The 13,076-nt window shown below is 33.1% G+C and overlaps 4 protein-coding genes and 1 pseudogene across 5 annotated transcripts; 4 read left to right on the forward strand and 1 right to left on the reverse strand.

Moving 5' to 3' along the window:
• Positions 1-514: 514 nt before the first annotated feature.
• LOC149061683 (uncharacterized) lies at positions 515-1,248 on the reverse strand. Its single transcript, XM_089215887.1, has 3 exons — positions 1,118-1,248; positions 845-1,061; positions 515-778 (listed from the first exon to the last, which is right to left on the reverse strand). The coding sequence occupies exons 1-3, from the start codon at positions 1,246-1,248 to the stop codon at positions 515-517; spliced, it is 612 nt and encodes a 203-aa protein (XP_089072013.1).
• A 3,144-nt stretch (positions 1,249-4,392) lies between these two features.
• On the forward strand, positions 4,393-5,482 carry LOC149061684 (uncharacterized). Its single transcript, XM_089216914.1, has 3 exons — positions 4,393-5,031; positions 5,089-5,198; positions 5,259-5,482. The coding sequence occupies exons 1-3, from the start codon at positions 4,512-4,514 to the stop codon at positions 5,349-5,351; spliced, it is 723 nt and encodes a 240-aa protein (XP_089073040.1). The 5' UTR covers positions 4,393-4,511; the 3' UTR covers positions 5,352-5,482.
• Positions 5,483-5,831: 349 nt separating this feature from the next.
• Positions 5,832-6,931, forward strand: LOC149061685 (uncharacterized; annotated as a pseudogene). Its single transcript, XR_016189641.1, has 4 exons — positions 5,832-6,000; positions 6,060-6,164; positions 6,227-6,730; positions 6,787-6,931. The product of XR_016189641.1 is annotated as an uncharacterized LOC149061685 (transcript).
• A 3,289-nt stretch (positions 6,932-10,220) lies between these two features.
• Positions 10,221-10,952, forward strand: LOC149061686 (uncharacterized). Its single transcript, XM_089215071.1, has 2 exons — positions 10,221-10,311; positions 10,369-10,952. The coding sequence occupies exons 1-2, from the start codon at positions 10,221-10,223 to the stop codon at positions 10,950-10,952; spliced, it is 675 nt and encodes a 224-aa protein (XP_089071197.1).
• A 1,255-nt stretch (positions 10,953-12,207) lies between these two features.
• Positions 12,208-13,038, forward strand: LOC149061687 (uncharacterized). Its single transcript, XM_089215072.1, has 2 exons — positions 12,208-12,771; positions 12,889-13,038. The coding sequence occupies exons 1-2, from the start codon at positions 12,208-12,210 to the stop codon at positions 13,036-13,038; spliced, it is 714 nt and encodes a 237-aa protein (XP_089071198.1).
• The last annotated feature ends 38 nt before the right edge of the window (positions 13,039-13,076 follow it).

Raw genomic sequence — 13,076 nt, forward strand, 5'->3', positions numbered from 1 at the left:
AATGTATTTATTATTGTTTTAATTTTATTCCGTTTCGATCTTTCACAACTATTTTCAAAATCTTTGACTGGTCTTCCTATGGCTTTTTTTTTGTTCTTGTTTAGGTAGTTCAAGTTCACATTTAAGTCACTCACTATTAACTTGAATAAATCTTATATGGTTCCGTGAGCTTTTCGTCCAAAATCTTTGTAAAACCAAAGTAAACTTCAAAATTAATTGCTCAACAGTAGGATAAAAAAGACAGTTCAGAAACCACCGCCACCGCCCGCCACCGCACCACCGCCACCGCCGCCCGATCGTGTGCGTGCGCGATTTATAATCAACAAATATTTTATCATTTGTTATCATTTGTTATCAGATATCAGTTATCATTTGTTATATATTTATTTAACCCAGACGTGGATCACATGCGTGATTTTTATCATTGTTATCAGCTATCAATAATAAATTTAAACACATAAACATACACATAGATAAAAATATAATTTCAGAAAAAACTTTACATATAATCATTTTATAACATAATTAAATGTTCTAGTCTCTCTAGTATAAATTGGAATGTATCACCTGTCAAGTCATAATACGATAAAATCATAATTACATTCATCTTCCAATCAACTCGAGAATGTCTGGCTTCTTCGGAGCTAATAATACCCATTCTCTCACATTCAGCTATTCTCCGACCTCTATATATTAATTGAAAAAATATATAGTATTGTGTATGATGTTCAGTAATTGTTCTAATCAAGGAAAATAAGTCTTGAAATGATATCTGTACCTACAAGTTTTAAGTGGTTAGTAAATCTATTAATTTTAATTAATATTTTTCTATGTTTAAACTTACTATGAATTCATCCATAGGAATTGAATTGTCTGTGAAATTATCGACCATTATTACGCCCAACACATTAAACTCTAAACGTAAATCTCGGGAAACTAATCCCACACGTGTTGCCCATTCATTGAATTCTGTGTTACGGTCTCGCACCTCCAAATATTCCTCATAGAGGTCACGTAGCGAAATCGAATTAATTTCAATAACATCGTCGTTGTTTATCTCGCTACAAAAATTTTAATATGTAGAAAATGATAAAATATAATAATAATTTTAGCTTACCCTTGCTGAAAACCTTCTCCATGTATCCTTATGAGGTCACCGCGAGACAAAATGATGTCGTCATCATCTTTAGCACGACTCCAAATGGGAATTATGAAATAATAAATGAAAAACATTATTTTGTTAAACATTTTTAAACTGTTATAAGAAAAAAAATTAACACTAAAAAAACTTTTAAATTCAGAGCGAACGATACATGTGTCGGGGAAAGACTAAATCAATTGAGCTACTTTACATTTTAAATATGCAGGGTAGACACAGTGTGCTAATAAAATGATAATAGTCATACCTAATGGCATGAATTGTATCTTATTGTCGATACGGTTAAAAGGTATAATGGTCATTATAATGTACAGGTGGCAGTTTTGTTTACTTTACCCTCGATGTATATATATAACTCTCGCACGGCATACAAATCGCCACCGTATTGTCATTACCTGTCATCACTTAAAGGATAATTATTAAAGGATAAATATTCACACACACCACCTGGACATTAGTGATTTTTAACTGCCAAATGGTAGTAATAATCACTAATAAATGTCTTCTTAATGTGCCCTACCGGTCGCTAGGATGTCGCGGACTCTTATATATTTATCTACATTTAATATTATAAATATTTTACACACACACATAATATCGAAAAGGGAGAAAATTCACATGGCTATTATACTAATGTCTTGTACGTAAACCAAACTGTGCTGAAACAACTGACACTAGCCTTTAGTCCGTCTACAGTCTTACACCGTTGTACACATATATTTGACGTTCGCTCTGTCTTTAAAAATATTTTGCAAAGTTTTTAATTCACTGTTTATATTTTTTTGTTAAAAAACTGTGTGTTTTATATAATTTAAAAATGTTTAACTGTGAAAAATGTGCATCCACGTTTACACGCAAAGACACTTTTCTTAGACATATGAAAACTCATGATGGATATCAAGTAGCATGCAGTGTCTGCAGTAAAAAATACTCTCGAAAAGATATTTTAACCAGACATATGAAAAACAATCATGGTATGTCATATTATTTATACAATATGGTATAATATAATTATTATATTTAATAATATTATTTTTTTTAATTTGATATATATTTTACAAGCTATTGATCGTGTTCAACATAATATCTAAATCACTCTGAATAGATCTGATGATTCAAACGTATATTTCAATGATGGGTATGATGATATGTGCGTTGAAATTCTGAACAATGCTGAAGATGCAGGGCTATGTAATGTGATAAGTAAGATTTTTATTTTTTATTATTTAATTTTAATTTTAATTTTAATCATTGTTTAGGCAATGCTTGCGCTCCTGCTCATCACAGACCTAACGATATAGAAATAGCTCCTAAAATATATGTCCCCGACATGCCGGCTGAATCGTCTAACCGAAATACTATGACTTCAAATGAAAAAATTAATAAATTAGTACCTGAAGATGGTGATGATATCTGTATGAATGCCATGAATGAATTTGAAAATACACATAAGGGACAAGGTTAGTTTTTTATTTTATTTTTTTTTTTTTTATACGAATACGTTATTTCAACTAAAAAATAATCAGAGTTAATTTATAAAAAATAATTTTGGTATAGTTATCTCATAATAAATGATAGGTTTTATATTATTCGTATATTTTACTAGCACTTGAATTAAACGACATTCGTATTTTTAATTTTAGATTATTATACGACGATAGGTAGTAAACGCATACATGTAGAAAATACTCAAACTGCAGTGAAAGCAAAAAAAATTAGACTTCAGAAAGTAAATTCGTTAGGATTCGAAGAAATTCAATCAGCCCATAATCGTATGGTCGTATGGTATTATTATAAGAATCTGAATAATATACAAAATTATTCAGAGTTCTATGAGTCCATCAAATCTGCATTGTTAGAGACCTTTAATACTCACAATCTACCAATTAAGTTTAATTTGAAAATTGAGAGCACATATAATAGACCTAACGTGGAAAATTCTTCCGAGAATAGAGCTTTTAAAACCTCCGCCAGGGAGATTTTCACGGATAGTGATTTATCCTCAATTTTGGAGGAAAGTTTTAATAAACTAAAATGCGAAGAAGAAGAATACACTAGCAAAGGATCTGGGTTTTCATTGCAATATATCGATGGAATGTTATTAGGAATATATAAATTTTCACCAATGTCGGGTTCATCATATTTATCACTACCGGCTAGTATTGATAGAAAACGGGCAACAATCAATCCTCAAAATTCAGACCAGCAATGTTTTAAATGGGCCATATTGGCAAAACATGTCACAGAACAACCTAAATATCGTGTTGGTAATAACTATTACCAACACGTAGATAAATATAATTTCGATGGGATATCGTTCCCTACACCACTGTCGGATGTAAAAATATTTGAGCGCAATAATCCAACAGTATCAATTAATATCTATGGAATTGAGAAAAAATTTCAACCACCATTAAAATTTCCGACTCATACTGTTTTTCCATTAAAAGTCGTGGATAACGAAAAAGAAGATCATTTTGACATATTATTTATAACAGAAGTTGGAAATTCACATTATGTTTATATATCAAATTTTTCCCGTCTTATTCGTTCACAAAAAACTCAGCATGATGGACAAAGATATTTTTGCAAACGTTGCTTTATTTCATATGACGATCAGAATTCTAAAAATAAATTAAAGGGACAGGTGGCACTAGATCAACACAAAAAAGTATGCGGTATACACAAACCGATATTACCTGTATTACCGATGGAGGGGGAGATTCAAGAGTTTAAAGCCTGGAAGCATACATTGAGACATCCTATCGTCATATATGCTGATTTTGAGGCGATATTAGAAAAAAACAATCAGAAAAAAGGTAAAAATACAGCTATTTTTCAAGAACACAAACCAATGAGTTTCGGATTGAAAATAGTTGCTTCGGAGGATGTGCCAATACATTTATTAGATCAATTTGATATACCTACAGCGCCAATAATTTTCAGTGGATCTAAAACTCAACAGGAGGTAGTGAAAAAATTCATTGAGGAGGTCACAGAGTTAACAAAAAAAATTGAAAAATTGTTTAAAACAAATAAAACAATAATTATGAACAAAGAAGACTGGTGTAAACATAGAGCGACTTTTAAATGCGATTTTTGTAATTGCGATTTAATAGGGGGAGATAAAATCCATGACCATTGTCACCTGTCTGGAAAGTTCCGGCATACCTTATGCAATAAATGCAATTTGGATCTTCGACAACCAAATTTTGTACCGTGCTTTATGCATAATTTATCTAATTACGATGCACACTTCATCGTGACTGAACTCGGAAATTACTCTAAATCAATCTCAGTGATTCCTAACAGTGAAGAGAAGTTTATATCCTTCTCAAAGTATATAAGTAATATGTTCACTGTTCGATTTATCGACACATTTCGCTTTATGGCATCGAGCTTGTCGAATCTTGCCGCTAACCTTATAACGCCAAACCTGACGAAATTCCGTGAAACGGCTAAAGTGTTTGCACCTGCTGATATGTCATTAGTTACTCGCAAAGGTTTATATCCATATGAATATACGGATGGCTGGGATAAGTTGGACGAGCCAAGTCTTCCACCACAAGAAGAATTTTATAGCACGTTAAACGAGTCGGGCATAATGGAGAATGAATACACGCACGCAAAGGTCTGGGAGCACTTTGGATGTAGGACGCTGGGTGAGTACAGCGATTTGTACCTCAAAATTGACGTTTTGTTGCTCTCGGACGTTTTTGAAAATTTCCGAGATATATGTATGAAAACTTATTGTATAGATCCAGCTTATTATTATACAGCTCCAGACATGGCTTTTGATTGCATGTTGAAGAAAACTGCCGTAAAACTGGAGCTTTTGACGGACTATGATATGGTCTTAGCATTCGAAAAAGGTAATAGTAAAACGTATAAAAAATTAAAAAGAATTTTAATACTTATAATTATTTCAGGTATACGCGGCGGATTAGTACAAGCTAGTATGAGATACGCTAAGGCGAACCATGAAAAAGCACCTGATTTTGACTCGACCAAACCAATGCATGGCTTGTGTATCAAGACTGTAAGAATAAATAAAAATAAATAAAATAAAATAAATGTATTAAATATTATATACTTTTAGGCAATAACTTATACGGTTGGGCGATGTCAGAATATATGCCATTTGGAGACCTTAAATGGGTCGAAGCTAAGCTCGAAGGTCTTAATGATTTAGATGAAACATCTCCTATTGGGCGAATTTATGAGGTGGATGTATCATATCCGCAAGAATTACATGATCATCATAATGATCTACCATTTTTGGCCGAAAACGGAATACCTACAGGTTCAAAAATAAAAAAACTGATGGCGACTTTCAAATCGAAAAAGAATTATATTGTGCATTACCGTAATCTACAGCAAGCCATTAAAAACGGTTTGATAGTTGAAAAAGTAAATATTTTATATATATGAGGGATAGAATATATTTTAATATTGTTATTGCGTAGGTACATAGAGTATTGCAATTCAAGCAATCATCGTGGTTGGCTGAATATATCTCTATGAACACTGAAATGCGGAAAAAGGCTACTAATGATTTTGAAAAAGAATTTTTCAAACTTATGAACAATGCAGTATTTGGTATATATTTATATATATATATATTTTTTTTTATATATATATCTTATATTATATTATTATTTTAGGTAAGACGATGGAATCTGTTCGTAAACGCATTAAAATGGAGCTGGTATCGTGCCCATGACGATTTCAAAAACTTGTTAATAAATCCACGTTTAAACATGCGACAACATATAATGAAAATTTATCGGCGGTTTCGTTGGAAAATAAAATCATTGATTTTCGTAAACCTATTTATATAGGTATATTTATATATAAATATATACTTAATTATTATCTAATATTTTTAATTTTTTCATAGGTTTTTCAGTTTTGGAAATCTCCAAGACTCTGATGTATGATTATCATTACAATGTCATGAAGAAACATTACAAAGATAATATTAGTTTAATGTATACCGACACAGGTTAACAATTAAATAAATAAAAATTAATTTCGTGTTTTTTAAAACAATTTATATTATTTTAGATTCGTTGATATATTACATCAAAACAGATGATTTTTACGCAGATTTGATAAAAAATCCAAATTTACTTGACCGAATGGACACTGCCAATCTACCTCCAGATCACCAATGTTATATTGCCGATAGGAAGAAGGTACCGGGTCTGTTTTCAGATGAGACGGATGGGCAAACGATGACAGAGTTTTGTGCACTCCGTGCAAAGTCATATGCTTATAAAATCATTGGAAAAGACGAAAGTGGAAACAATATAATCAATGAGAGAATTAAGGCAAGAGGTATCCGAAATCATGTTGTTAAGAACCATATATGACTCTAGAAGATCATAAGAAATGTTTATTTGGCGAATCTGGCTTGGATGTTTATATTGAGAATGTATCTATTCGATCATTTAAACACCAAATCAAGACAATTAAATCAAATAAATTAATATATAACAATTTTGACGATAAGAGGATAGTACTGGATGATAACATCCATACATTAGCTCACGGCCATTTTAGAATAGAGTAAGTTAATACAAATATGTTTATGATTTATACTTAAAATATTTTTAATTTTATAGGGAAGATGAACCCGATGACGTTTGGTCGGAACTCGACTCCGAGGTGAATGCTGAAGGAGTGAAATGGAGTGAACAAGATAAAGATTTGATGAGAGCGCTTCTTCATCATACATCTACCCTAACTTAACCTGTACATATTTGTGTAACATATAAACTTGTAAATACTCTAACCTTTTTGTAACCATGTAAAAATAAAAAACACAATGTTAAAATATAATTACGTTTATTAAATATAATGTTTACAATTTTTAAGAATTATTTACAAACCACTTTCTTATAGCAAAAACTTTATAAAATGTACATTGTTTTGGATTAAATTCCATATGAAAAATACAACAAGGTAGAGTTTCATCATCACATATTTGATCCAAACGAGGGCAGCCCAAGTCTTCAATGTTGACGAGTGCGACGTGTGGTATATACTCCATAAGAACTTGTTTTTTCTGTTCGCCTTTGACGTAAATGCATCTGAATTTTAATGAATTCATTATTCTACCGACTTCTTCATACTCTATGTCACCGTATTCTATAGATAGTTGATGATAATTACGTTCCAGCCACTTGTTAGTTTTACGACTTTTGTTATCCGCCATGGATTTTGAATGTTTAAAAATCCAGTGTTGGGTCGCCCAAGTTTCTGTGTCTACTATAGACATTTCTTTAATCATGTATTTATTGTTCAAGCCAAGAACGCATTGCATGTCCAAGATGGCTGAAGACATTATGGCTTGTCTTTATAATAAATTTCTATAGTGTTAAGACGGCTCAGTATAGCTGGTATTATTTTTTTAATATCATCTATACTTTCTTTGATATATTGTAATGATACTTCGCCTCTTGTCATATGCTCTGTAATCTCTATGCACGTTAATTCTAACTTTTCTGTTTGTTCCTCTTGAAATAGAATAGATTTATGATTTTCTTCAAGTAAATGCTCAATTTCATCGAGTTTATTCGAATACGATTTAACAACTTGTTCGAGATTTACTAAAAATTTATTAGTTTTACTAGACTGGGAACTACCAAATACGTTCATGTCTACAGCTAGACTGACACTATTTTCTAATGTCACTTGTATTTATCCAACTATTGTGTGTATTATCGAACCCGAGCCATTTAACGAAAATTTTGTCCCCCTTCTTACGTATAATTTTCTCTACTAAATAATCGTTAGGATAGTTTGTTTTCAATATTTCTTCTGAATAAAAGCAGCCAGCAATTGGTTTTCCAGTATAATCTTGTAGCTGATAAGTAGTAGGTAATGTTTCATTAATTTTAACGATTTTAAATATTTCTGTAGACCAGCTCGGTAAATAGCCTTTTGCAAACACACCTTTATATGTGCTTACACGAACGTTATCACCTATGTTAAATTTAATTTTTCCATTTATAATTTTTCGTTGTTTAATTTTGACTGACGTAGGATTAGCATCAGCTTGTACAGGCGTCATTCCTATAGTTCTATGTTTTGAGTTGTTGTACTCGTTAATCAATGAAGGTAAAATAGAAATCCATTCGTGTGAACCTCGTGCCGTAAACTCTCTAAACATTTTTTCTTTCAATGTGCGGTTAAAACGTTCTACAATACACGCTTTCATAGTACTATACGTAGAATACTTGTGTATTTTGTGCTTCCCCGTCAACGCGTCAAATGTTGAATTGTAAAATTATTTACCATTATCGAGCTGTAATAGTTTTGGTGAGCGTTTGAGCAGTATTTTAGACATTGCACTGGAAACTTCTTTAGCAGTTTTGGATTTTAACGCTATTGCCCAAGCATATTTCGTAAAACAGTCTATCTTACATAAAATATACTTGTACCCTTTATTTTTTTTCGAATATGGTATCATTTCGACCAAGTCGGCTTGCCATAGATCGTTTTTGCCATAAACATTAACTCTACGCCTTGTATAATTTTTTCTAGCTGGTTTGTGTAATTCGACTGAGATTTCACGTTTAGACATTTGGAATATGTTTTATTATCCCTGCTTCACGCAATTCTTCGAAAATCGAGATTATTTCGTTTGAAACTCCTGTATTACCAGCTGCTTTTGACGCTAATAGTAACTTCAACCTTTCGACTAGCTCGTTAGGATCATTCCAGTATACTAAATTATGTTTTTGTAATTTGACTGACAGTCCAGCGCCCGATGGAAATAGATTTTGGATTAAATCCGTGTATTTATTCCCACCTCTTTTAATTTTTGTTCCGTCTGCCGTCAAATAAGCCGACGTTTGAGTTAATATTGATTTATATGTTTTTAAATCGTTTTTGGTATACAGCTTAGGGTTTTTTGAAAATATTAAATTACCAAGTCCTTGTGTTAGTGGATATGTCGTATCTTCAATAGTTAGCGTATTATCAACGAGTTTAATTTCTTTTTTACCCAAGTGTACACTTCCATTTGATTGTATTTTAGGCCCATACGTTTTGTCTATATCGTAAGACTTATACCAGTCGTTTATTTTGAATGAATCCCCAACACTATGTTCTATGCTGTCTTCATTAACGGATGGAGCTTGAAATGTTGATGGATCGAAACGTTGTTTCAATGGTTCGATAATCGGACTTAATGTTTCCGATACTAATGAATGAATTTCTGATTTTCCTTGTTTTAATGCCGTATACTTGCGTTTAATATTTTCTTTGGCTTTAACCAGTTCTCCGAGTACATCACCACTGGCAGCCATGACTGTGAATGAAGCATTTCCACAATAACAGCACTTTATATAACGATGAATGTGTCGAATCCATGACGATATCGACCGTTGTCACGTTCACAGTCTTTGTTTATGATGATAAACTCAAATCTCCCCAGACGCCAACACGAAGTGCAAAAGTCTTTAAACTCCGAGTATGACATGTCACCAGAGCAATGCTCATTGTATACATGCTTTAAATTAGTCTCATCTTGTTTGAATAATACAATAAAATTAGCATTATCGCGCAAAAGTTGTTTTGGCACTTTTGAATAACTCTGAGCCAGATAGAAAACATCGACTAAATTATGACGACCTCTGGAGAAGTAAGTTCTCGCAATCTTTTGGTTTTCAGTAATAATATCGTCGAAAATAAACACAGAGTTTGGTAAAGCTTTCTCAGGTTCAATAACTTGTTCGTTTTCATAGAATGTAAATAATTTTATACCATCAATATCTGATAATATATCACTTAGCATTTTATATTTAGGTTGATCCAATGTTTTTGAATATATGTATACATTGTGAAATCTTATTCCATTTATATGCGTTAATAACGTAAATATTAAATTAGTTTTCCCACAGCCAGAAGGACCCACCATAAGCGCACGTATCGTATTAGGTAGAAGCGATCCATGTCTCTGTTTCCACGTTTTCAACTGTGAGTTTTATTCCTTGTTTGATGAACTTCATTATAAATAACTGAGCAACGACGAGAATGTAATCAGTACACAATGTCACTCGCTCGAAGAAGCACCAAGAATAAGGGTGGTGGGCTTATCAACACGCTTATAAATAAATTACCAATCGAGCTGCACGTGCCTGGTAAGTCTAGTATAATAAATCCAAAATAATAATAATAATAATAATAATTCTTTGTAGGTTATCAATACTGTGGGCCTAGTACAAATTTAAAAAAACGATTAGCTCGAGGCGATAAAGGTATAAACCCACTGGACTCTGCTTGTAGGGACCACGATATTGCGTACGAGCAGAGTAACTCTATCGCAGATCGTAACAAAGCTGATTATATATTAGAGCAGCGAGCCTGGGATAGATTCAAGTCGAGAGATTCCAGTCTAAAAGAAAAAGCTGTAGCTTGGGGCGTAACTACCGCCATGAAAGCAAAACGTAAAGTAGGTGGTGGTTGTGGTTTTAAAGCAGCACTTAAAGCCACTAAAAATGTTATCAAGAAAAATGTCGGTGGAAAAAACTTGATGAAATTAAGTAAAAAATGTGTAGCCGTCGCGCGAAAAACATTCAAAATTAAGAAGACCAAAGTTCCACGAACAATAAATATTCCGAAAAAAGGCGGTGTGCTACCACTCATACCGATTTTCGCAGGGTTGTCAGCTCTGGGAGCCCTGACTGGTGGTGTGGCCAACGTTGTGAAAGTGGCTAATGAATTTAATAGAAACACACCATCTCATTTGGGAAAAGGACTACCTATATCTAACACCATATAAAGGCAACTCGTATAAAATAGAAACACCGCATAAAAGTGGTGGTGGGGGTGCAAATACGAAAAAATATAGAAAGTCAAAAAACTAATAACCACGTTACCCAGAAGAGCGTTTTACGATTTCGAACTTATAAAAATCGCTCGCTTAATGAAAATACCTCATTTCATCGGAGTGTTTACCAGAGATAAGTTGTCTAAACGCCCTAAACGTCAAGAATCGGCGATTGTTAACTTGGACGCTGAAAGCGGTACAGGAACGCATTGGGTAGCGTATAAAAAAATCGGAAAAAAAGTCGAATACTTTGATAGCTTTGGGAATTTACCACCTCCAATTGAATTACAACAATATTTTCACGGATGCGACATACATTTCAATTACAGCAGAGAGCAGAAATATAATACTACAAACTGCGGACACTTGTGTTTAAAGTTTTTATCATGTTCACATTAATGTTGAACGGAAACTCGAGTGAGTTGTCGTGCGAGATCTTTCCACCGTTGGAAGTAGAAAATACTGCCCAGATATGTCTTTTGAGTTTACAGACAAATAATTCTATACCAAACATAGAACCTGGTTGCAATACTATCGGATTTCGTAATATAATCAATAATAACGATAACGTTATTATACCTACAGGCACTTATGAGTTGGATCAGTTAGAGTCTATTATACAAAACATGATGCCTGACTATGTCAGATTTTTTGAGTTAAAAGCAAACAGCAGAACATTAAAGTGTAGTATATCGTGTAGTCATGAAGTCGATTTAGGGATCGAGAATAGCATAGCGAAATTGCTAGGTTTTAGAAATGTGCTATACACTACTGGCGCTACTCACGAATCTGAAAATATTGCCAACATAATGAAAATAAACTGTATAAAAGTAGAGTGTAATTTAATCACCGGCTCATTCTGTGACGGAGAACCGAGCCAGATCATACACGAGCTTTATCCTACTGTACCTGCGGGATATAAAATCGTTGAGGTACCTAGGCATCCAGTTTTTTACGGTCTCAATACGACTTCAATAACTAAAGTGAATATCGCGCTAAAAGATCAGAACGATTGTCTGATTAATCTACGCGGTGAGCCAATAACAGTTCGTTTACAAATAACCCGTGGATATGGCGCTCAAATTTAATATAAAAAGAGCTACAATCAAAAACCTGTCAGTATACTACCCGCCATTAAGAAATCAACACCTAAGCCGAAAAATATCAAGCTCACGAAAAATAATTTAAATTTTCTCCGTTCGTTGCAATGATTGATGACTCATATTTAGACGTGACGGCCGACTATGTCGACGACTGTAAAATAACTCAAAAGAGTTACCATTCGTTCACACCGTATTCAAGCACCGCTCTATCATACAATGAAGAAATTAGAATTAATGTTCAAAACATGGATTCTTACACTTTGCCGTGTGAGAGTTATATTTTCATCGAGGGTAAAGTAAACAAACCTGCCGATGCAGTGGGAGAAGTTCGGTTTTCAAATAACGGATTGGTATTTTTATTCTCCGAGATGCGATATGAAATAAACGGAATAGAAATACAAAAATTGAAATCACCCGGAGTGTCATCATGTTTGAAAGCATACTGCTCGTACACTCCAAACGATTTGAATGCATTAGAGAATGCAGCTTGCGACTCGAAAATGGATAGTGAAGATAACAAAAATTTTATGACCAATAATATATTTTCCGGATGTATTCCATTAAAACATGTATTCGGATTTTGTGAAGATTACAAAAAAATATTACTCAATTGCAATCAGCAACTGATTTTAAATCGCGCATCTACCGACCTTGATGCGATACATGTTGTGGGCGAAGGCGCAACCGCTGCCGTCGATAAAAATAAAAAAAATACTGAACCGTTGTTATCAAAACATATTTTTCAAAACTATGTTCCAATCGTCGTTGTCGATTTGTCGCATCAGAATGATAACGTGAAATCATCGACCATAGACCTACGAATAGACTTTGAAACGGACACAGTTATTCCAGAAAAGACTGCAGCTTATTGTTTAATACTACATGACCAGATTATAACTTACAATCCGTTTAGTGGAGATGTTAGAAAATTATAAACCTTGTAAATATCTTATAATTATTTTTATACCTTGTA

Source organism: Diuraphis noxia, unplaced genomic scaffold (genome assembly GCF_037042655.1).
Source record: "Diuraphis noxia isolate RWA-SAM2 unplaced genomic scaffold, SU_Dnox_SAM2 contig0001, whole genome shotgun sequence".
NCBI classification, from domain to species: Eukaryota; Metazoa; Arthropoda; class Insecta; order Hemiptera; family Aphididae; genus Diuraphis; species Diuraphis noxia.